At 42.1% G+C, this 24,047-nt stretch overlaps 1 protein-coding gene across 4 annotated transcripts in view; it reads left to right on the top strand.

Annotated features, from left to right (window-relative positions):
* The window catches only part of GRIK1 (glutamate ionotropic receptor kainate type subunit 1), a 174,440-nt gene extending 151,565 nt beyond the window's left edge, over positions 1–22,875 (top strand). For 2 of the 4 annotated variants that reach the window (XM_055802666.1, XM_055802664.1), the window contains 4 exons: positions 5,033–5,258; positions 9,564–9,814; positions 12,215–12,380; positions 22,385–22,513. In XM_055802666.1, coding sequence (XP_055658641.1) covers positions 5,033–5,258; positions 9,564–9,814; positions 12,215–12,364 — 627 coding nt within the window. In that variant the 3' untranslated portion in view covers positions 12,365–12,380; positions 22,385–22,513. Of the gene's footprint in view, positions 1–5,032; positions 5,259–9,563; positions 9,815–12,214; positions 12,381–22,384 lie in introns of all 4 variants that reach the window. The other 2 variants (XM_055802665.1, XM_055802663.1) reach the window with 1 other exon arrangement.
* Positions 22,876–24,047: the final 1,172 nt, after the last annotated feature.

Raw genomic sequence — 24,047 nt, 5'->3', positions numbered from 1 at the left:
TACACACCAAACACATCTGTAAGTAAAAGACTATTTTCTGTGGCTAGTTGTTTTGTGGATAACTGTATTTTTTTCTTCACTATTAGTATTAATTACGTATCAAATGGGTTAATCTCATAAAATGTCAATGTAAAAGCCAGCAAGCTATAAATATAGAATATATGCACAAAAATCCTCTGACAATTAGAATTAATTAGCAGCTTCAACAGCAGTCTCGGCAGGGAAGTTAAGCATTGAATGAACTGGTACCATGCTTTTCACTGTAACATATAAGGATGGCGTTCATAGATAGCCCAATATGCAGTGCCTTTGAAGAGAATGAGGCACTGTGGGGAAGCAGTATTTGGGGCAAAATAACCCTCATGCCATGGACAAGCCCTCTCCCCTGCTGCTCCAGCCCGAGCCCCCTGCCCTGCTTTAACCACAAGCCCTTCATGCTTCCACATGAGGCAAAATGCTTACACAGAAAAATGATCTTGGCTAAAGTATTTGGTTCATCTCTCAAAACAAATAATGCTCATCAAGGACATTTCAATCACGTAACAGATCTGATGGCAGGCTATCCCTGCTGGAGCTGTCAAGGGTGAACTGCCCTTGTAATGGCTCTCCTGTGGCTGAATAGAAATGTTTCCATGCTGAAAGAAATGCACAAAGTACAGTATTTTTCAGAGCCTTGTTATAGTCAGTTCTTGAAATGATGAGCTGACGTTTCCATTAAGATATGCCGGGAAACCCAGCTGGAGATATTTCTGGTAACTGTGTACGGCAACTACTGGACTCTCATCGGGAATATAAGGTGGGAGGAAGCAGCCGTGCCACCTTCTGAAGGACTCTGGGAAACTCCCTTGGTCTAAGAGCTCTTCACTGCCAAAAGATGGTTATTGCCATTGCTATTCTGAAGTCAAGTCCAATGTCAGAGAGAAAATTGAAAAGTTGCTTCCATTTTTTTTACAGGAAGTAGCTTCCGAATTTCAACATGAGATGTTCAGAACAAATTTCTAGAGCTGTTTCCAGATTTACACTGATATTTTATTTTCACCATTAACCCCTGAGGTTAAAATTTCTAGGCTGAAAAGAATGTAAGCCTTTAAGAAAACCCAACAAAACAGGCATATTTATATGCTATACATGCTAGCTTACTTGTACCTGAAATACATGTGTCCACAAACACAAGTGAAAGGACACTGTTTTTTACAGAACGGAGATGGATTCTCTGGCAGAGTGAAGGTGACGTAATGAAAGATGCATGAAAAATACAATTTATCACAGTTGTAAACCAGTGAGACGCACACAGTGTTATGTAAAAGGTGTTATTTTTATTACAGAGGCCCTTCAAGATCCTCACAAAATTAAGATTTCTTTATGCTATCCAAAACTTAAAAAAAAACAACAAACACACAGAGGAGGTCTTGGTACAATAAATACAATAGATGCTTATGTATGCAAAAGGAAGACTGTGTGCTCTGTGAGGGCATGACTTTCCCTCCCTCGGACTGTAAAATACTGCATATACTTCTTGAGCTAAGTAAGCACACACACACACATCAGTGAGAGACCTGGAATTGGGAGAAGGCAGAAGTGAGGGCTTCTGGGCAGCAGTTACTCCTGTTCCCGCACCGCATGTGCATTACCGTATAGTTTAAGAAAAAGCACCTTTGCCATAACAGTTCTAGAGAAGACACCTGAAATAACTCTGCCTCTTTTTGGCAAGCTGTGAAGTCCTGACCTGGTCTGGACAGCTTCCCCTGGGCTGCCCCATGCCATGATGGACTCTGGGAGTGCCCCAGTGCCCGGGGGTACCCCTGGACAGCTGTGCCCTGCAGTTCGAGGGCTGAAGGAGCTGAGCTGGGGGGAAAGTTGCTTTTCATTAATGGGCAGCCTGTGCTGCAGAGACAGTCCTGCCACCTGGGAGTGCTGGTGGGATGGGGATAGGGAAAGGAAGAATCAGCACAATCAGGTGCAACAGCAGTAAAGATGTCCTGCAGGAGTGTAGTGCAGGTCTGGGTTGCACTAAGGATGGGTCACTGTTCCAAGTGCTTCCTGTGGTGCAAGATTCGATTTATCTAAGGACTGTGCCAAGAAATGCCAAGAGAAACAACAGATTCTTTCAGACGAACATTTTTTTAAAGCAAAACCATGACACTCCGGGCTTTCGTCGCTATGGAGGAGAAAGGAACATGAGAGTGCCTGTGGTGTGGGACATGATATGAAGAGATCAGACGAGTCTGATTTTCAGGACAATAAGAGACACACATGGTAAAAGGATTTCTAAAGACGAAGTGCAGAAAAAGATCCTGGCATGAAGCAAACTCCAAAGAGCTTTGGTTTAGGACTTTATGCTTCCAGTAGCAGCAGGAAGCCCCTGAAAGATGTATTACACAGTGTTCCCATGGATGGGATGCAGGTTGGGAATCATACAAGAAAAGCAAGGTACTTCCACTGCTTTTCTGAAAACTCTATTTATTTAAACTTACATCACTTTTTATTTAGTCTTGTTTATATTGTATATACTAACAGTTGTGGTTTTCTACTAATTCTGTATGCCTTACACTAGTATCCCTGTTGTAATAGTGTCCCCAGAAAAACTATTGCTAAAGAGGCAATATTTTCAAGAAAGTTTCTGCAGTGACTGTGCCTTCTAGCCTGGTAATGGGGGGAAATGAAAAAAAAAGCAATTGAAATCATTTGTGGGGAAAAATGGGAGTTCTGACTTTGAAGGAACCTCAGAGTCAGCCTCCTCCCTGTACAGAGATCCCAGATCTGTCCATACCAGATGAAAATAGCCAGAAAACAGGGCCTGGACACTTAAGGAGTCCTCCAGTGAGGGGATGGGGTTCTAAGCAGGCAAGCCAGCAGGATCTCTCAGCATTCACCACCTGTGTACACATCCAAATCTGGGAAAAGTCCAACTGAAGGCAAGGTGTTTCACCTCCATAAATTGTGACACACTCATATTTCTCCAGACTGCTGTCCTGCTCCGTTTCCAACACATCTATAAATCTTGCATGGCTTTCTTGCCCCTCTGTGATAATAGATCTTAATCTCATGTTACAACTCTTGCCAGCTCCTACCTTCTGGTGTGCAGCCATGTTTCCCCTAAAATCAATGAGGATCCAAAGGCCAGAATTTGGTATATGGCCTATCCTGAAAAAAATGGGAATTGGCAAGTCGAGAAGCTAAGATCTTTCTTTCAAACTCATCTGAATAAAGAGCACATCCTTCTCGTAAATTCAATATCAGACTCCATCTACTGCATAAACATACCATCAATTTCAACAAGTATTCCCAACTGAGCAGTAAAAGTGGTTTCTACCAGGAAAGAGCCACTTAACTGCATTCAAAGTTTAGTGGTATCCTGTGACTTACCAAACTTAGGCAGGATTTAGCTGACATTCACAGGTATTGAATTTACAGTTGAAGCATATTAACATTTAAAGCTCAAAGAACCAGAAAATCAGCTTCTCACAGGAACGCCCCAGACACTGGCGTTTAATAAGTACATATGGCCTCCACACAGTGAGCCTAAAATTAGCTACGATAGCTGTAAACCAAAGATAAGGCCCACAATGGAAGTGAGAGTATACTGCTCCAGAACTGGGGAAACATTAAGCGTGTGGAACATCCTCAGCTCATATTTACATTAAAAAGCTGGTTTGTCTGGCTCACGCTAGGCTATCTTGAGACAAACTCCTTTCTGTTGACAGTTTCTGATGATTCAGCAGTCTGTAGGTCTGCCTTGATATGTCATCCAGAAGTGGCATTGTGTTTTCAATGTTGTTTGAGAGCATACAAGGAAGGGAGATGTTTAATCATGTCAGTACTGTGTCAGCATCACAGTGCTCTCCAAACTAACCGGCCACAACAAGGTCTTTTACCACCACATAGCAACACACTCTTTTACCATCTCATACCAACACACTCTTCATGCCAGTCCCTCTGCTGCCTTCTCCTTGTCTCTCCTCACCCAGGGCCCACACTCTCTCTCCTCTTGCTTCTTCCTCCTCTCTCTTCCTTGGTTACTCCCTCTTCCTTGGCTGCCCAACCTCTTAACAGCACCAGCCACAGCTGCACCTGATCTACATCAGCCAACCCGACACCCCTGAAGCCAGCCCACAGCTGTGCATTATCAATGCTGATTAACCCAGCTTCATTCCTCTGCACATGAGCACTTGAAGATTTTGGGGTTTGTAGGCAGCACATCTTGAGTATAGCAGGCACAGGGCTCCAGCACGTCCCTGAGCAGGTTCAGTTTTTTTCTTTTTGTATGTCCCAACAAAGGCAGAAGTGGGAACAAGGGGCCACTGGCACTGTCTTTCTCTGCAGGGTGCCTGGGTCCTTTGTGGGCTTCCCCCAGCACAGAGAAAGGAGCAGGGAAGAAGGGATGTTTGACACTGTATGGAGGTGGCTGGGACTTCCAGCATCTCTCTTCCCTGTGCAGCTGGGCATTGACACAGGACATGTACACTGTCAGGATTCCTCCTGGCAAACACCTTAATTTCAGTGGGAGAAGGATGAAGTCCTTGAGTCTTGATTGCAAGGAAAGCAGAAAGCAAAAGTTTTCTTAGGAACTGCTTTGGCTTTGTTTCTCAAGCTTTACCCTTGAAGTGCATGACTTCTAGGCAAGTGATACAATACAAAAGAGCCAGTACTTTATTCATCATCAGGCATTTGGAGTAGTGTGTTTACCCTGACAGGCAGAAGCACTGCTTCTATGAACAGCAGGATGCAGCTGTGCTAATTTAGCTGTGTTATGTGCTGTAATCCATGTAACAGCATTAGCCCAAAAAACTTCAAAGCACTTCGCAGTCGTGCCAGTAATGAAGTTCCTGGCACTGCAAAGGAAGTGAAAAAAAGAGATTCCTCAGCACAAAGCACAGTAAGAGAAAAAGGCCGTGGGAAGGAATACCCTGCTACCGATTCTCTTGTGTTCAAGATGTGCTATTGGCATCAACCACAACAAAAGGCTGAGGAATATTTTACAAGTGTAATTTGGGTGCTGGTGTGATTCTCTGCCCTTGTTTTCCCTCCTTAGAAATCCAAAATATCAACATACGAGAAGATGTGGGCGTTCATGAGCAGCAGGCAGCAGACAGCGCTGGTGAAGAACAACGATGAGGGAATCCAGCGTGTGCTCACAACAGACTATGCACTGCTAATGGAGTCAACCAGCATAGAATACGTGACTCAGAGAAACTGCAATCTCACCCAGATCGGGGGGCTCATTGATTCGAAAGGCTACGGAGTGGGAACACCTATAGGTAAGATGCTTTGCAGCATGGGTGCTGTGGAGCACACCCAGCAATGTCCCCTTCAGAAGTTTAGGTGGCCGTTTGAAACATGTCCTAGTCTTTCAGAAACCTTTCTCATCGAGCAGACCCTAGGAGCCTCCTTTTAGGCAAAACATCAACTCTTGCCCAGCTCATCTGCAAGCAGTCTCTGCAAGTAAGAGGGAACGTGACAGTGCAGGCTGCATCTGCAGAATGATGTCGAGTGACCTGCTTGCCTTCTGGAGCATCCCATTTGTAGCAAACTGGGTATCCTCTGTGCTGCTTGAGGTGCAAGTTGCTCTACTGAAATCAAATTTAGTTTGAGAAATCACATAGTGTCTCTGGGAACGTGGAAGTGGGCAGGATAAATGTTATGTCCCATGTATGCATCCCAAAGAAAGCTGCATGAAAATAGATGAATTTCTGATCTATTTACCTCAGAGCAACACATAAAACCAGCGAGAAACAATTGCAAGTTTTTGCATCTGTATCAGGGATTTCAGTGTTCTGATCTAAGAAGAGTCTTAAGATTCCCGATCTCCGTGAACTCTTTCCAGTAGACCTTTTTTAGCATATCCAGTGTCCTTTTCAATATCTTGTAAAGAATTAGAAAGTGTTTCAGTTTTTTGTGCTGTGTTCTTGTGAACAACTGGCACTGGGCAGCCAGATCTCTTTCCTGTGTAATATACTTCTCCATACTGCTCAAAAACGCATTTACTATGCCATGCTTAGTTAAGAGCTATGCAGTTTTATTGTCTTCAGGGAAATTACTCAAGGCAATATCAGTTTACACAGATATAACAGGTGAAGTATTTGGTCCATCGGTTGCTTGGTAGACCAGATATAAATAAAAGAGAAACACCACTGCACTTTGAACTGTGATTCTTTATGCTACTGAGTACCTCAGACAGATTGTCATATAGATAATATTTTAAGTATATCTTTCCACTGGCTATGTGAGAACAGGCTTCTCACCCTGAGGAAAATGATACGAAAGCTAAAATCCTGAATAAAGACAAATGTACAGCAAGAGTTTCATTGCAGTTATAAAGCTGCCACAGTTTAAACCAAGAACAATGAAGGAATAATTGGAACAGATGGTAATCCTCAGAGAGAGTGCATCCATTGGAAATACAGCTGTGAAATATATTTATAAGATGTTTCTCAGATTATAAATGTACCTTTTTTTTTTTTTCTTAAGGAAAACCAGCAAAATTCAGGGGAATAGATATATCCAAGAAATGTGGAATAACGCAGTGCCATCAGGCATCTTAAATTCTTAAATGATGGATTTCGTAAAACAAAATAAGCCATGGAGATTCTTCCACTATTTAAATGGACCCTAAAGGCTCTGTTGTTTTTCTCATAGCATTCAAGACTAGTGATTGCAGAAGCTGTATGAAAAAGAAAAAAAAAAAAAAAGACTTGTTTGTAACCCTTAACACCAAAGTTTCAGCATGTCTTAACTGGTCTGCATTTGTTCCTTCAGGAAAATGCACAACCACATGGCTAGAGTTTGCAGCAGCAAAAGTATGCCTTGCACTGCAAAATTTCCAATGAATGAGCTGAATATCATCACTATTTAGCTTCCAAAGAAACAGGAAGGTGAATTTTCAAAAGTTCTATAAATCCAAGAAAGCTACTATTTTAGCAGAGCGTCTTCTGCAAGTAAAGAACTGCAGGTATAGGCTGTCTTCCTACTTCTTTGTGCTGAGTTAGGATAAAGGGGATTTAGGTGTATCAACAAACATCTCCATTTATGTTTATTACGGAGCCGATGGGTTGCAGAAAGGAGGGCTTTCATCAGATTCTTGGCAAAGACCATTACTAATGAAAAATCTGCAACGATGGTTGGTGCTGAATTTAATGCACTCTGGAAATATGCAGTAGCAAAGGCACCTCTAAGCAAAACCTATGCAAAATGCCACCCTGGGAGGAATCTGGTTGAAGAAAGCAACATTATTATAGATGTCAGGACAGGTATTAATTCCAGTGTCACTGCCAGTGCTGATGCTAGTAATTCTAACACTAAAGCTATTGCCAGTTACTTGGGAGACCGGTAAGAAAGTAAATTGATGCGCTGCTTGGCCTGAGAGGTAGGTTGTTAATAGCTCAGAGGTCGTAAATGATACGCTGAATATTCAAAGAGATTTGTTGAGATGGATTTGTGTGTGGTTTTAGTGCTCACCAAGAGAACATCACCAATCCAGCACTCCAGGCACACCTGACAAACTTTAAAAGCATGTGTAGAAATATAGATGTACCTGCTACCCTCAAGATGAATTGTGGTAATCCTGCTGGCAACATAAACATCAGAAGAAAGAATGAACGTCCCCACAAATCCTGTGTTGAGATTCAGGCTGCTTCACTTTACCTAACAGCTATGCCCTTTCAGACAAGGGAAAATAAATGAGTCCTACAATCTAACAGACTCTAGCTGTAGACACAATTCTGCTCTTTCTTCTGAGAGGCACTGCTGTTTTCAGTGTGAATAGTTAACTTTTTTTCCCCCTTTTTTTTTTTTTTTTTTTTTTTTTTTTTGTTGTTTTGAAGGTGTTTCTGTTTTGGGGGTTTTTTGTGCTTATTTTTGATTCTTTAATAGCATGCATAGAAATCATCTATTCTTACAGCAGGCGTATTTTCCTTTCAAAGCTGGTTCCCTCAAGGAGTGGCTGCTGATTGCTGGCTTCCCAGATGGACTTTGTATAATCTGACACATGTCTCTTGGCATCTGTGGTCACAGCATGTCCCAGTGCTGGCAGTAAGATATACTGAAAAATAGCTGAGTGTTGGCGCAACAAATGAAGAACTGCAATGTTTTTCACACTGACTCTCCTTAGAAAATGCTGCAGGCTAAAGGAAATGGAAAGCAGAGAGAGGGACTTGTATTCATGGTACAATTATTTTTACTAATGTCCTGCATGGCAATATAAGGAAGAGAACAGAAGCTGTGAGGTCAAATTTCCAAGGCTATTTAGATGCGTATTTTGTTTACCTTGATCAGATTGAGACTTGTAACTGCTTTAATTTGCAGGAAAACGTAACTTTTCACTATCGGGGAAATAACAGCTTAAGAAGATAGTCTTATTAATGCACTAAAGGAGACAAAGGGATGGATGGTAGTTAGCTACATGGGCAGAAGACCGGTGACACCGTATTTCAGCCCAGACACTAAATGCTTCCAACTGTAGGAAGTCCAACATGGCAGGATCTGGGGGCACATATATGCCTTTAGAGCCAAACAGCCTTTCTTGTAAGCCTCTCCCGCTTACCATCATAAAATCCTTGCCCCATAAAGAAAAGTCTCTCTCTCACAATGCCGAAATCAACTTCCACTTGCCTATTATAATTAATAACAGGATTACTGCTATTATTGTTGATAACTTTGGCTTTTGGCAATGTGGGAAAAGACAACCGTAGCAATTTCCTTTAACTAGGCGCTGCTCCAGAAGCGGGGCGAGAGGCAAGCCTCTCCTTTGTCCCCCTTTAGGGCTACAGTCATGTGCTTCTGCGACAGCACGAGTTGGCTGAAGGGACTTAGAGGTGGCAGAGATTCTGGAAGATGGAGAGCCAGAGCTGAGCACGTGAGAGGCAAACCTAAACAGATTGAACCGCCCAACGTGACCCCACTATTTGCCAGATACTGGCCCATTAATGCTGCTGAGCCTGAAGAGACACCGTTTAGCAAGCTGCTGGCCTGCAAATAAAAAGCCTGAAATAGTTGCTATTCTCAGCTTGCAGTGCCAATATTGTTGCAAGTCACAGAAAAGAAGACTTGGCCGTCTTGTGTTCTTACAAGCTGTAAGGCAGCTGAAGTGGATTTGTGGGCTCATACAGGTATAAATGAGAAGAGAATGTGTCTGACTGGGCTTTTCTTAGCTACTCATTTTACATGCAGTAGGAAAAATAAACAGATGTTGAAGTAAATAGAAAAGATGGAAAGCAGAAAGTCTCAAAGGATGCTCAAAGCAATATTCAAACATGATCTGGAGGAATTACTTGGCAAGAAAACCCACTGCCAAGGCTTAAATAAACCTCAGCAGGAGACCCTAGAAATTATAATGAATTCTCAAACAAATAACCACACGGAAGCAGCCTTCTCTTTCCAGTCCCGAGGGCAGACACCAACAGAAAGTTTTCTTTCTCCTTCCAGGTGAAAAGAAACCAAGACTTTTTAGCTGGAAAAATCAGTCTTGTGATCAGGGAGTACTTTTACTTCAGATAGCAGCAGCTTGATCCCTCCCTGCCTTCGGTTTGCTGCAACGAGCACTGACAGGTGTTGCTCTCACTTTGCAGGGTCTCCTTACAGAGACAAGATCACCATCGCCATCCTCCAGCTCCAGGAGGAGGGAAAGCTGCACATGATGAAGGAAAAGTGGTGGCGAGGCAACGGCTGCCCCGAGGAGGACAGCAAAGAAGCCAGTGCTCTTGGGGTGGAGAATATTGGGGGCATCTTCATCGTGCTCGCTGCAGGGCTTGTTCTTTCCGTGTTTGTAGCCATTGGTGAATTTATATATAAATCAAGGAAAAACAGCGATATTGAGCAGGTGAGTCATCCATTTCCAGCTTGCTTATGTTTCTGGGAGGGTGAGGTTTGTGGATGTGGAGGTGACTGCCTTATATGTCTCTTTGCTGGAGCGCAGATTTTGTATTGCTGAACTCTCGCCATGCATTTCTGGCACTAAAGATAAATAATTTATTAATAAGGGTAGGGAAGTACCTTACCCACAGTCCAATTAGTTTTGCTTAGTATGGCAGTGCAGAACAAGAGCAATTAGTTTCTCAAACAGTTTCTGCTTGATCTTTAAGACTTCAAGTATAAATTACATTGGAAAGGAATAAAACACAACCAGATTCTTTTTTTATATGGCATTAGCATCGGCTCTTGGAGTGACAACAGGAATGTACTTCCAAATCCACAAGTGTCATTTTTCTCTTGCTCTAGAAAGCATTTTTTTTCACAGCCAGGGGTTTACACGCTGTGCTGAAGCATGCATTTCAAAGCGGGGAGACCTACTGAAAGGTGATGGATGCCACAGTAAAGTAAGATTATGGAGCCAAAGAAATTCTAGTTATAGCTCCACTGAAGTGTAATGAGCAATTTAAAAGGAGAGAGGGAAAACAAAGGAAATGCTGTGTATAAATCACGCCTTGAGTATTACAGCAGTTTGTGAGATAGAATCAATCATTAAAATAGAGTGTAAACACCCGTTTACTGAACCACCAGCTGCTGTAAAAGAAACAAGGCATGAGCAGCAACTTGGAGTCTGTTCTTGAAGTTGCCGTCCAACCCTCTTACTCTGGCTGCCTTCCCTAGTGCTGGTTTGGTTCTGGCCATGTCCTAGACCCTAACATGGCCTTGTTTTGCTCAAGTGCTATAGCTGCCCTGATCCTCTTCACTTCAACAGGACTTGTCATAGGGACAAGGGTCACATTGCACTGCAGGATTGGCGACCCCTGATGCAATCACCAAGAGCAAGGTATCACCTAACTTCAGGTTTCTAGGCATGAGGCATCTACTTTGGAGTGAGCTGTTGAAGCTCACTTTGACTTTTAGACGGCAAAGGCAGTTGTTTTTCCACAGGCAGATCATCCTCTTCATCCAAGGTGTAATCCTGCAAGGCTGATAACATAAATGTCAGAAATGACTGTTGAGAAAAATAGTCTTAACAAAAGCAGCAGGGATGACTGGGAGAAGGAGATCATTCTCAGAGGGGCAGTTTACACTGCATACAGCAGTGGTGCTGGGATATGAGAGGGATTAACATCTGGGTAAAATCAAGCAGAAAAGGTAACATCTGATTTTGGGTGGGAGAAATCACCTGTACCTTCCCGCTGCCAGAAAGGGATCAGTGCAAGCTGAGGCTACACGCCTGCTGTTCAGGCAGCTGAAAGGAAGTGAGCTGAATCCTACCACACATCCTCATTTTCTGAATGGCACTTGGTGTTATTCTGTGTCCATGGCACCTAATGCCAATGTCAGTGGACTTGGTCTTCACAGTATCTTGCAGGAAAGAGTAGCTCCTCTCCATGCAGACACCTCCTTCACATGTGCCTGAGCAAGCCCTCATTAAAGGCAATGGGACTATCTATGAATAACAGGTGCAGCTCCTGTGGAGCAATTTTGCAGGCCATATTAATCAAAGTGTTCCTGTTCTGGAGTAAGCCAGAGATAAAGAATGAATGTATTTTGCACATATTGCAGCTTTCTGATTAGTACTTTAACCCTATAGAACAGTTTTAGCACAAAATACATAAAGGATGTATCAATATCTTTGTTTAATTCAAGTCTCAGGAGATCTTTCATACAAATATGTTTTGGAGAACAGTTGCAGTCAATTAAAATGTTTACTATAAATGCCAGTACAGTGCAGAATACCCAGGAAACTCTTCAGGAGTCTGGGAAAGGCAATGCAGTCCTGAAATCATAATTAAAGTAGATATGAAGCTTTACATCATGTAATCGTTAATTTACTTAGCAATATGTTGGGTGAATAACATAATATTCAGGAATACATATAGGCATATATACATATACCATTTCCGAAAGTGTACTACTGTTTCACAGAAATGTGTTGCTTATTATAAGCAGACTCTTAAGAATTGAAATCTTTAAGTGAGTTAATGTGGCAATATCATACTTGTTTTCCAGAAGTAATTTTACAGAAAGTAGAATACTAGCAATTCCAGTGTAACTTTCTGATTTCTCTCAGCTTGTTTTATTTTCATTCTGGTGAAATAAGAGGCTTGGATGGAAAATGCTATACAGTGTATATTATCACTAAACTAATCCAAAGCACGAGTTGAATGCAATTTATGACTTTTCTGTTTCCATAAATAGAATATCTTTTGATTTAAATAGCTTTTGAATTTCATTTTCATGTTTGTTTTTAATTTTACTTCTTTCATTTATTTATTTTTCTCCATTTTTTTTTCTTGCATGCAAGGCCTTTTGTTTCTTTTACGGACTACAATGTAAGCAAACCCATCCGTCCAACTCCACCTCTGGCACCACCTTATCTACGGAGTTAGACTGTGGCAAGTTAATCCGAGAGGAGCGAGGGATTCGAACACAGCCCTCAATTCACACTGTATAGTCAGGAAAGAAAAAAGGTGTGTCCAATGTAAAAGATTAAACTTAAACAGCGCACATAATGACAAAGGTTGTACTCACCAACCCATACTTAATGACCACAAAGTGCCACTTGCTTCAGCAGGAGATAAGCTTATCTAACACAAATTGTCAAAGTCCTAGAAATTTGGGCAGTTTAAATGCATATCACAGAGAATAATTACACCTACAGCAAAAAGTGAGTGTAATAGACTGTAGCAGATTTTAAGAATTATCACAGTCTCTATGTACAATTGTCATCTTGTCATTTTATGGGGTGATTCACCTTTCTCAGGTAAGAAAAATTATTTACCTCCTTTTCATCTCCTACCAAACCTGAGTAAACCAATGACAGTTTCATTACAGAAAGCGTGGAGAAATATTTAGCTTGGTCGCTGCTGAAGCATTCAGCAAGTGGGCCAGCCAGTTCTTTATAAACCTCAGAAGATAACCTGCAGGGCTCCATTAACTTTCTGAACCCCTGTTATAAGCAGCCAGAGATTTTTAGCTGGCATATCTTATTCCCAGTGTCAATATTTAATGAATTTTAATTCATCCATTTAAAATTCATTAGCCAAAGCCTCCAAGTAACTATCACAGCACAAAATCATATCTATCAGTTACATTTTATGCCATGCAGCCATTAACATTTAAGAACATATTCAATAAAAGCACCCTCAGGCACCCCTAGTACACACCGTTCACAGAATAACTCCACTGGCTTGAGCAATTCATGATGTTCACTATTGTAAGGCTTTGTAACATAGAAAACTCCTTTGTGGAGAAATCAGGGTATAATTTTATATTAAACAGCAAAGCCTAGGTATTGCTTTGCATATTGAAATGCACAAAGAAACTTTTGTGTAGGAGGTTGGTACTGGATGCTTTTTAAATCCTGTAAGGATAACTTTGGCAGGATTTCCTCTGGTCCTCAGCTAGTCTGGGGACTTATAGGGAAGGAGACAATGGATTGGATCTGTTGTTGCCACCAAGAAACATGACAATTTGGGATATACAAAATGTATAGAAATGACAGCTCACAGGATGTCATGAACTGTGGCAAACAACCATGTTTTCAAAACCTGATTACCTTTTTATCTGTATGTCATTACACCCCAGCTTACCACCAGTTTCACCAATCCATTTCCCATCCCTCACACCCACTTTATGTTTTCTTGCCCACTGCAGTTCCTCCTCATGAAACAAGTTAATGGTCTGTTTCATTGAGGGTCACTTCTGGACTCTACTGCAATTAGAAAAGTTGTTTGAGTGGATTCCTTCACACTCCATCGCTGAACTGCTGCGGCAAAGCTTTGCACTCTTCTTGAATTTCTTCGTTATACCTGGCTCCTGAGAAAAGCCAGAGCGTACAGTGACCTGTATTTTTCTTCTATCCATGTTATAATTTTTGGTCAACATTATTTATGCTGGCAGTAGGCTTAAGTAGTTTTTGTGACTATGACATACTGCTCATAGCTAGACTATACCAATTCTTCTCTGTCAGTGCTCATCCATGTACATGAGTGCTGATGCTATATTCCAGATGCTGCAAGAAATTGTCTTGCTCAAAATGGCATTTTAACTTGTTTGAATAGGTCCTTGAAAGCTTTGGTTCTTCATAAAGAACACTCATAAAATGAGCCTTCCTACCAGCAAAGACCTGAATTAGATCTTCTGTATATCTGGTTTAAGAAAGCACTTTTGTATGCAGTTTCCCAGTAGAAGAGACTTAAAACTAATTAAATTCAGCTTCTCTCAGCTCTCAGAGGAGAAGGAAAATTTCTAATGTGTTTATCTCCATCATTGCTCTATGCAAGAAATCCGCTGGGTTGCAGCTTTGACCAGTTTTCTAATCACTTTTTAGGTGAATGAAGAATCCAGAAATTTTCTGTCACTTTTTGGGTAAACCTTTTCATATCTGTCAAGGAAACAGTGGCATTGTTAGTAACAGTCATTGTTTCCCTGTATCTAGCTGTCCCCACAGACAACCTCACAGACTTTGTCTTGCCTGTGGGAATTACAAAGCAGCTTCTCCTTTCCCTAATGGAGCTTCATACCTAGTTACAAAAAGCGTTATTAAAAAGCCTTACTTGCTTCTTAGCACCTATGCCAGAAGCTGATGCAGTGAAGAGCCAGCATGACACCTGAGTGCTAACAGATCTATGCTTGTAAAGGCAATTTTTGTGAGGTTTGCTGTGGCTGCAGGAAAATACAGGTGCCCTGAGGTTAACAGCAAGATTTGAGGAAGGCACAGTCCATAGCGGGGGTCCTCAAACTTTTTAACCAGGGGGCCGGCGCGCGGATGCAGTGGCAGGCCATCATCTGCGGCTGCTTGGTTTCCCCCCCAACCCCCGGTGGCAGGGGGGGACAGGGGGGTCTGTAAATACCGGGGGATTGAGGACCCTGGGGGGCCGTATCCGGCCCGTGGACTGTAGTTTGAGGACCCCTGGTCCATAGCATCTCCCATTAAGTGTGTGACACCTGGGAAGACTCCTGCATAGACATAAAAATCTTCAAGAAGTATTAGAGCATTCAAAGATTTTCTGCTTATCAACTTCTCAGCTTCTGTAACTGCTATACTTTGAAATTTGGCCAGAAAAAAAATATTTATTCACAAGTACAAATAGTGACCATTGCATCTGTTACTATCTGCATTACATGGTGGCAAGTGCCAAAAGATGAGCCAGCGGGGAAGAAGACCATCCTGGGTGAACAGCGAGCTTTGGCTGGAATTCAGGGAAAAAGGAGAGTTTGCCACCTTTGGAAGAAGGGGCAGGCAACTCTGGAGGACTATAAGGAGGTCGCGAGGTTTTGCAGGACGAAGATTAGAGAGGCGAAAGCCCAGCTAGAACTCAGGCTGGCCCCTGCCATAAAAGACAACAAAAAATGTTTTTACAAATATGTTAGAAACAAAAGGAGGGACAAGGGTAATCTGCACCCTTTATTGGATGCGGGGTGGAACATTGCTCCAAAGGATGAGGGAAAGGCTGCGGTACTTAATGTTTTCTTTGCCTCGGTCTTTAATAGCAAGACCAGTTACTGTCAGCTCCCTGAGCTGGAAGACGGGGATAAGGCTCAGAATGAAGTCCCCACAGTCCAGGAGAAAATGGTCAGTGACCTGCTGCTCCACTCAGACACACACAAGTCTATGGGGCTGGATGGGATTCACCCAAGGGTACTGTGGGAGCTGGTGGAGGAGCTCACCAGGCTGCTTTCCATCATCTATCATCAGTCCTGGCTCACCGGGGAGGTCCCAATTGACTGGAGGTTAGCCAGCGTGACAGCCATCTACAAGAATGGCAGGAAGGAGGATTCGGGGGGGTACAGACCTGTCAGCCTGGCTTTGGTGCCAGGGAACGTTATGGAGCAGATCATCCTGAGTGCCATCACACGGCACAAACAGAACAACCAGGGGATCAGGCCCAGCCAGCATGGGGTTGCGAAGGGCAGGTCCTGCTTGACAAACCTGATCTCCTTCAATCACAAGATGACTCACTTAGTGGATGAGGGGAAGGCTGTGGGTGATGTCTACCAGGACCTTAGCAAAGCCTTTGACACCATCTCCCACAGCATTCTGCTGGAGAAACTGGCTGCTCATGGCTTGGATGGGTGCACTCTGTGCTGGGGAAAAAGCTGGCCAGGTGGCTGAGCCCAAAGCATTGTGGTAAATGGAGTTACATCCAGCTGGTGCCCGGTCACAAGTGGTGTTCCCCAGGGCATAATGTTAGGGCCAGTTCTGTTCAATATCTATATTGACAATCTGGACAAGGGGATCAAGTGCACCCTCAGTAAGTCTGCAGGCAACACCAAGCTGGGCAGGAGTGTTGATCTGCTTGAGGGTAGGAAGGCTCTGCAGAGGGGTCTGGACAGGCTGGATCGATGGGCTGAGGCCAATTGTACAAGGTTCAACAAGGAGAAGTGCCGGGTCCTGCACTTGGGTCACAAAACCCGCACACAGCGCTCAAGAGTGGCTGGGAAGCTGCCTGGCAGAAAAGGACCTGGGGGTGCTGGTCGACAGCCAGCTGGACACGAGCCAGCAGTGTGCCCCGGTGGCCCAGAAGGCCAGCAGCATCCTGGCTTGTACCCACACAGCGTGGCCAGCAGGACGAGGGCAGTGGCCATCCCCCTGCACTCGGCACCAGTGAGGCCGCAGCTGGAATGCCGTGTGCAGGGTTGGGCCCCTCACTGCAGGAAAGACACTGAGGGGCTGGAGCGTGTCCAGAGAAGGGCAACGCAGCTGGCGAAGGGTCTGGAGCACAAGGCTTATGAGGAGCGGCTGAGGGAGCTGGGGGTGTTCAGCCTGGAGAGGAGGAGGCTCAGGGGAGACCTTATCGCTCTCTACAGCTACCTGAGAGGAGGTTGCAGGCAGGTGAGGGTCAGTCTCTTCTCTCAAGTAACAAGCAATAGGACAAGACGAAATGACCTCAAGTTGCACCAGGGGCAATTTATATTGGATATTAGGAAAAAATTCTTCACTGAAAGGGTTGTGAAGCATTGGAACAAGCTGCCTGGGGAGGTGGGAGAATCACTATCCCTGGAGGTGTTTAAAAACAATGTAGACATGGTGCTTAGGGACATGGTTTAGTGGTGGACTTGGCAGTGCTAGGTTAATGGTTTGACTTGATGGTCTCAAAGTTCTTCTCCAACCTAAATGATTCTATGATTCTATCTTCCTAACTTGCAGCCTTGCAACTACATCCAGGACCTAATATTCAAACCAGATTGTTTCTTAGGTGTGTGTCAGCATGGAGACCTTGCTGTGCAGTCAGCACAGGACCACCAGCTCTGTCTGTGATGGATAAGCCACAACAGACTCCATCAGTTTCTGGTGCTGCAGTACCAGTACAGCATAGCCAGAGCTGTATGTGGAGAAAAATCGCTATAAGCATACCCTTATGTCATTTTATATTAATTTTTGGTTTGCTGTTGCTACATTTTACTCAGAACTCCCAAACCATTCAAATTAATAAGTGTTTGCAAAAAATGGTATACAATTTGACACACAAAAGCCACCTACCCCTGAAAGCAAACGGGCTGTGAATAAGCTAGTCCGAAACCATTACCAGGTTTTTTTGGCCGGGTCGGTGTGCCTGCCTGCCTGTATTTAGTGGCAGTTCCTGCCCTCATCAAACAGTCTGCAAAACAATTAGGCAAAGATGCAGAGAGAAGGCGGGAGAGAGGACTAGAGAAGAATGAGAGGAACAAAGGCAACACAATCACCATTTCAGAGAGCCAGGAGGGTGCGTTAACAGCACACCTGCACCATGGAACCACACCAAGCACAGCAATAACACTTGCCACAGCTAGGCTGATATCTGCTCAAAGTACTGCCATGGCATCATGTGCTTGTGCCACCTCTCTCGGATCAAAGCCTTGAAGCTTCACATCTTTAGCTCTTTGGAAACAAAGGAGGAGAAGAAAGGGGAGAAGGAAGAAACCCCCTATCTCGGTCAGGTTCTTGCATAATAGATTTTTTTGTGAAGTTGTCAAGCCTGTAAATTCCCCCTCTTCAGTGAACATCAGCTTGAGCCCCTCCATTTTCAGGCCATAAGCCCACCTTCAAACATCACTGTGGCCATCTGTGCCTTCCTGAGCAGCCCATGGTTCGGGAGATGAGCAAACAGCTTTACTGATGGTTTTTTTCTTGTAAACAAGAAAAAACAGTTTGTATAACTGAGGAAGAGTTAAAATAATCCATGGATTATTATCATACTTTTTTGACAATCACTGTTCAATAGACTATGAGCTTAAAAGACTTAATTTGGTGATCTCCTCGTGCAATTACCCATCAGTGACAGAATACTCAGATTCTTAATGTGCCACAACAGCAGTTTGCTCACTAGGATAAACTATTTGGGATATTCTTCCTCTCGTAGGAACAAAAAAATCACTTTTCTTTCAGCAGAAGACATATGTCAGTGTCCCAGCTATCGGTCCTTCACAGTGACGAGGGCACTGCAGAAGAAAAAACTTGACTTCTGCACTTCTTCCTCTGTGCCTGCACGGGTCAGGTGTTCTTCCAGAATAAAATCTGGCCCACATCCTTTGATTTTCATAGTCCTCAGTTCTCCAACACAGTGCACTGAGGTTTGGTGTTTGGGGTTTTTTTATTTGTTTGGGTTTGCAAGGTGTTAATAAAATGCAACCAAAAAGCCTTTTCCCCAGCAGTGGCCCAGCAGCATAAGCAGCAGATCAATAAATACTGACTACAGATTCTTTTTTTTTTTCAGTCTTGCTTCTACTTTATTAGATGTTATTTTTTAAAAAATTCTGACTCTATAATTATCTTAAAGCTTAATACAGTCTCTTGTATGGGAGTGTAAGGAGGGATTTGGGAGTTTTATGACCAAGCTTTTATAGCCTGCTGAAATGACCAAAGAGCAGAAAAAGTGTCTCACATCACAAGGAAAGCAAAATCTATTCTGTTTTTAAAGAATGACATTTTCTTCTAACCTCACATGCCATGTCCTGCATTTTGACACTGCTAGAATGAGAAAGTTAAGCTGACTAAAAGCAAAATGTTTAACTTATTACTCTGTTGTTAAATGTACTGCTCTGTGCCTACTCTGCTCTCATTCTGGGCAAGACCTCAAAAGTGGACTTAACAGCATGTAAAAAAAAAAGCTTTTTAAAGAAACCTTTTCAATCTGGCTATCCGAATAGGAGACTAAAAGAACAGTTTATTACCCTTTTAAATGGAATTTTAATGTCACCATCCCCTTTTTAAAGGCTACTGTAATTATACTGCAGACATGGTGCTGTTCAGAGGGTCATCTTGGGAGTCCCCACTGAATGTGTTCCTTGTCCCTTATTTTCCCATAAATCTTACAGCATTCTGGCTGAGTTTGTACTCGCTCTGCACCACAGCCTTCTACGGCTTGAAAAGTTCAGAGCAATTCAGATTTTCAGACATCTGTTCAGTTTCCTAATTGCATGCACAAGCTTGGAGATAAATAGGATTTTGAGCTACACTTCCTGGGGCTCAAAAGAAAGATCACATATAAGTGTCCTTCTGAATGATTAACCAAACTCCTGAAAGTTCACAAAGTATCACCTCAGATTGCTCTTTTAGGCCATCTGAAGCTCTGTGTGAAGGAATATGCATAAAATTGGTCAGTCGTAGTTAGGTCCATAACCATTGGAATATCTTTGAAGGATCAGTCCAGGACCTTAAATCTACATTTAATTCATTGCTTCGGGTTGACAAAAATCATGCCGATGGTGTTTTAAGTCCCTTGGAACTAAGTGTAACATAACTGTAAAACTGCTTTTGTGGTTTAACAAAGCCAGGAGCAGGAGCTGCAAGGTGTAAGACCCAGGAATACAGCTATCACTGTCTCTGTAGGACGGCCGAGCCCACTCCCGTGTGTGTTGTGTGTGTGTTTTGACCTCTCTCGAGGGTAGCCAGCCCACTGGGGCCTCGCACTGCCAGGATGGGATGAGAGAGTCTTGGTAAGGCAGAGACCTGTCAGATTTTGAATGCCTTACTTCCATACTTTGTTGGGTGCGTAAACATGATCAGTTTACAGAAAAGTTCATCAACAAGAACAGTAATGCTTTTATATTTGGTATGTAACTGCTATTGATGAACATTTAGACAAAGGTTTAATTCTCAGACAAGACCTAAACATCAAAGTATTCCTAAAAATAGCTTGAAGTCTTTCTGATAATATTTATTTTAAAATTCAAAACAGAGTTGAAGTGGAACCAGTAGGCACTTCACAAATCATGTACTCAGATATTAAAAACCTCACATATTTAATGTCAGTGATATGTTTTAAAAAACTAACTGCAGATGTAAAATGATCTTCATGGGACTATTTCGTTGATATGAAATTGAAAGGCATTATGATAATTGCATAGTCTGAATAATGTGAGTCAGTTTGGAAAATTAAAATACATTAATGAGTCAGTAAAATGTACTATTTTATCTGCAGAAATCATCCCTGTATGCACATTGCAGAGACTGATGGTTATTATTAAATATATAACATATAGGTTAGTAAGAACAACAGGGAAAGAAAATAAAAATAAACCTGACCAATCAGACAAATGGATAATATGATCCTTTCCTTACTTGCCATGGAGTTCTGGCATTGCTTTGTAATCTAAATTTTGAAAGCTCAATTAAAAAGATAGCAGAGATAAATTATCCATGCTAAGTCAGCCACTTAGAGCATGCTAAGTAGCACTTAGAGGTGCTACTTCCTAAAAAAAAGCCTGAAGCAATACATAAATGATGTCTGTGTTAGGATACCTGCTTCACACGCTGCTTCCAGAGAGCATGGGGCTGCAGCAGATACCTTTGACTCTAACTCCACTAATGCTGCAAATCCTATATTACATTGTCAAGAGGATATTTAAATGATAATTGCACCAGCAGATTCCTGGATATCACCAGACGGTAATTTGAAAAAAAAGCAGTACGCTGACCTGGCCTGTGTCTGTTACATTTTAGGGCTGGCATGAATTAATAGTAGTTTAATTTGCATATACTTAAGAATTTTAGATGAACAAAATTTAAGCATCTCAAACAAAGAGTATATTGAACTATAGATTTAACATACTATGGAATCTTAGTCTGTATGCAGCCCGTCCCACAAATGAGCATGATGACATACACAAGATCATACACATTTAAAATACACACACATGCTGATGCACTGATGTCTTGAACTCGTTTGCAGAACCAGGGTTACAGACATTATAGGGAGGGTTTATACTGGAGACAGAGGAGCACAGTCTGTGGGATTCACTTCTCTGGGATTCCTTTGCTACCTTAAAAAAAATTGTTTAACCCTGATCCAGGCTACCCTCATAGTCTCTTGTGGCTACTAGGAAAGCTTGGGGCTTCTCCTTTTTGAATCATATATCTGGTTTTACTATTCTTTAGCCCTGTATAACTGAGGCCACTATTGGATTATTGCTGGTTAGGAGCTGAACGTTGCTTACCTTCCGCTGGAATTACTCTAGAAGGGAATTTGTATTTCATACAGAGAACCATGCCTGTGTGCTGTTGCTGTCATTTTACAAGAACTGTAGTTTTAACCAGTTGTTTTAAAGCTGCTCAGTTCTGCAGTTCTAGAAAGGGTTTGGTAGGAAGGATCTCTTCAACTTGACAAAGGTAAGGTGGTTAAAGCTTTGTCTCACTCTGCTACCATCACTTCATTTTATATATATGTAATCTATTTATACATGTTTGCGTGGATCAATTTTATGCCATTGCTAGATACTTCCACTTAAAGTTTCTTTTTATTTTCTTGTGTTGCATGTAATTATTTCAGCTGTAGAGTTTAAAAGATGTTTCCACTTGCCCAAAATGTCTTTGCTAACGTTGCGATGGTGGGGAAAAAAAGATTTCTGCTTTCTTTCTAAGCTAGTCAGCTACCTTATTCTTGTGGTAGTTTTCTCCTTTCTTCAACACAATATTTGAATAAGATTCTTTCCAAAGAAGGAAGGGGATTGAGAACTGTGCTATATTTTAGAAACATCTGTTAATTTTGTGAGGGGGAAAAAAATGAACCACAAAGAAATCTTCAAAACTGGTGTTCTTTATTTTCTTTAGTATACTCTTCTTTTTTTTTTTTTTTTGTGGCTAAGGTACATGTGATTTTAAAAAAAAGAGAGATCTTTTTTCTTTTAAGGTCAGGAGGAAATTTAACAACTGAAAAAAGGTAAGTTTTATTATATGAAGTCACCAAAACATCACAAATGCATCTGTGTAGAATTTCAGAAACATTCATAATCAGCTTTATTTAAGCCAAAGTTAAATTAAATTCAGTGGAAGCCAAGTTAAGCAAAAACCATGACTTACACAGACTCACCTATGACACCTTAGGGGCTTATTCAAAGCTGGCAGACTGAGACAAAACTCAGCAGAGAAGCTTTCTGGGCCCTCCAGTAAGAGCTCAGGTCCTTGCTTCTAAAAGCCCCCATTTGTGCAAAGAGTGTGGTTGAACTCTGCCTTCGAGGAGAAATGCTTAATGCCATTTCTGTCTTCCACCAGTGTCTTTCTTTCAATGCGATAATGGAGGAGCTTGGAATTTCACTCAAGCATCAGAAGAAGCTAAAGAAAAGGTCAAGAACTAAGGCGAAATCTTCATTCACAAGTATCCTTACTTGTCACCAGAGGCGGACACAGAGGAAAGAAACCATAGCGTGAGCAAGAGAGACCCCTTTGAGGAAATACCAGGAACAAAAAACATAACAAAAATGTTGTTGCCTATCAGTTGATTGTGGTGGGATTTCTGAAATATAGACATTGACCTTGTTCGTCAGAAATTCTCTGTGGTTTCTTTTTTTAATCTAGAGGTACAACAGTTTAAATGCTCACACAGACTGATGTACTACTAATCATCTGGGAAGTGTCTCACTATTTCTTTTGAGATGGATTTGTATGCTCACCTGTTTTGCATCTCTCTTCCCCTCCCCATGCATCGCTGTATGTGCTTTCTAAATAAATAAATAAACAAGAGACAGGGTTCTTTTTTCCAATAATCTGGGAGTGGAACTTTTTTTTTCTTTTGAAGAAAAGATTGCAGTTCTACTGAGCATAGTTGTTTAGAAACCAGGGCTCAGACAAACAAAGTCAAAATTCATAAAATTAACTCTTAAACAATGACTACAAAAACATACTAAATGCAAAGGTATCTAACAATGAGTTATTTTTATTTTCCTGATATTGTAAGGAGCACTCTTTGGGTTCTTTTCTGTGAGAAACTTGATTTTCCTTATCTTTTTTCTTTCTCATTTCTTTTAAAATATGATTATTAGGCAATGCCATGGCTCCAGGTGCTAGATGTTCAAAAAGAAAAACCAAAATCACACAAGTAACAATCAGCGGACAAGGGAAGGCAACACTGACATCCTCACTCTGCCGTATCCTCCAGCTTCTGATACCAATAAAACAATTCTTCACTTCAAAATGAAAATCCATTAGAAATTAGAGCCAAGAATATTCAATTGGTAACAAATCTGACCACAAAGATAACAACATCTGACAGGAATACAGCAATGCTTGGGAACTGAAACCTTTTCTTGCAACTGCCGGGGGGCACCAATGAAATGTTTTAACAGTGAAGGAAATATTAAGGGTTTTTTGTGAAGAAACCTCTGTCTGAAGAACAGTGATGCGTTATAGCAGCAGATCCTTCCTCCCCCCAAACGGTACCTTTATATTGCAGTGAGGTGAAGCACATATTTATTGCTATGTTGCCTCTGTGATTAATTCTGTTGTTCCTGTGTTTTTTATTGGTGCCAGATGGTTAGCTGAGGATGTCTGTGAAAGGAAATGGGTGAAATGCGGGCACATCCACACTTCAAGGGACAAGGGTGGGTGTAGGAGGTGGGTGCCCCTTGCACCCAGCACTGGGAGCTGGACATCTGCCTTCCTACACACTGGGTTATATATTACAGATCTGGTCTGTCCAGGGCTATCCCACCACTATGACCACCTCTAATCATAAGGCAAGACTGGAAGGAGGGAAACAAAGGACTGGAGCCACAGATTGCTTTTCTGTACAGCACACGGAGCTGGGTGAGCCTCAGTTGTATCAACAGCATTTGCTTCAGCTTGTGGCAAAATCACCCAAAATTTTATTTTCCTTCTCATATTCCCCCAGGAAACTTAGTGCTTACCACTGACTACCTTTCCCTTGTATCCATGGCTA

The sequence above is a fragment of the Falco peregrinus genome, chromosome 4, assembly GCF_023634155.1.
Source record: "Falco peregrinus isolate bFalPer1 chromosome 4, bFalPer1.pri, whole genome shotgun sequence".
NCBI lineage: Eukaryota > Metazoa > Chordata > Aves > Falconiformes > Falconidae > Falco > Falco peregrinus.
Note: the sequence above shows the minus strand (reverse complement) of the source record. Positions and strands in the feature narration are given on the sequence as shown.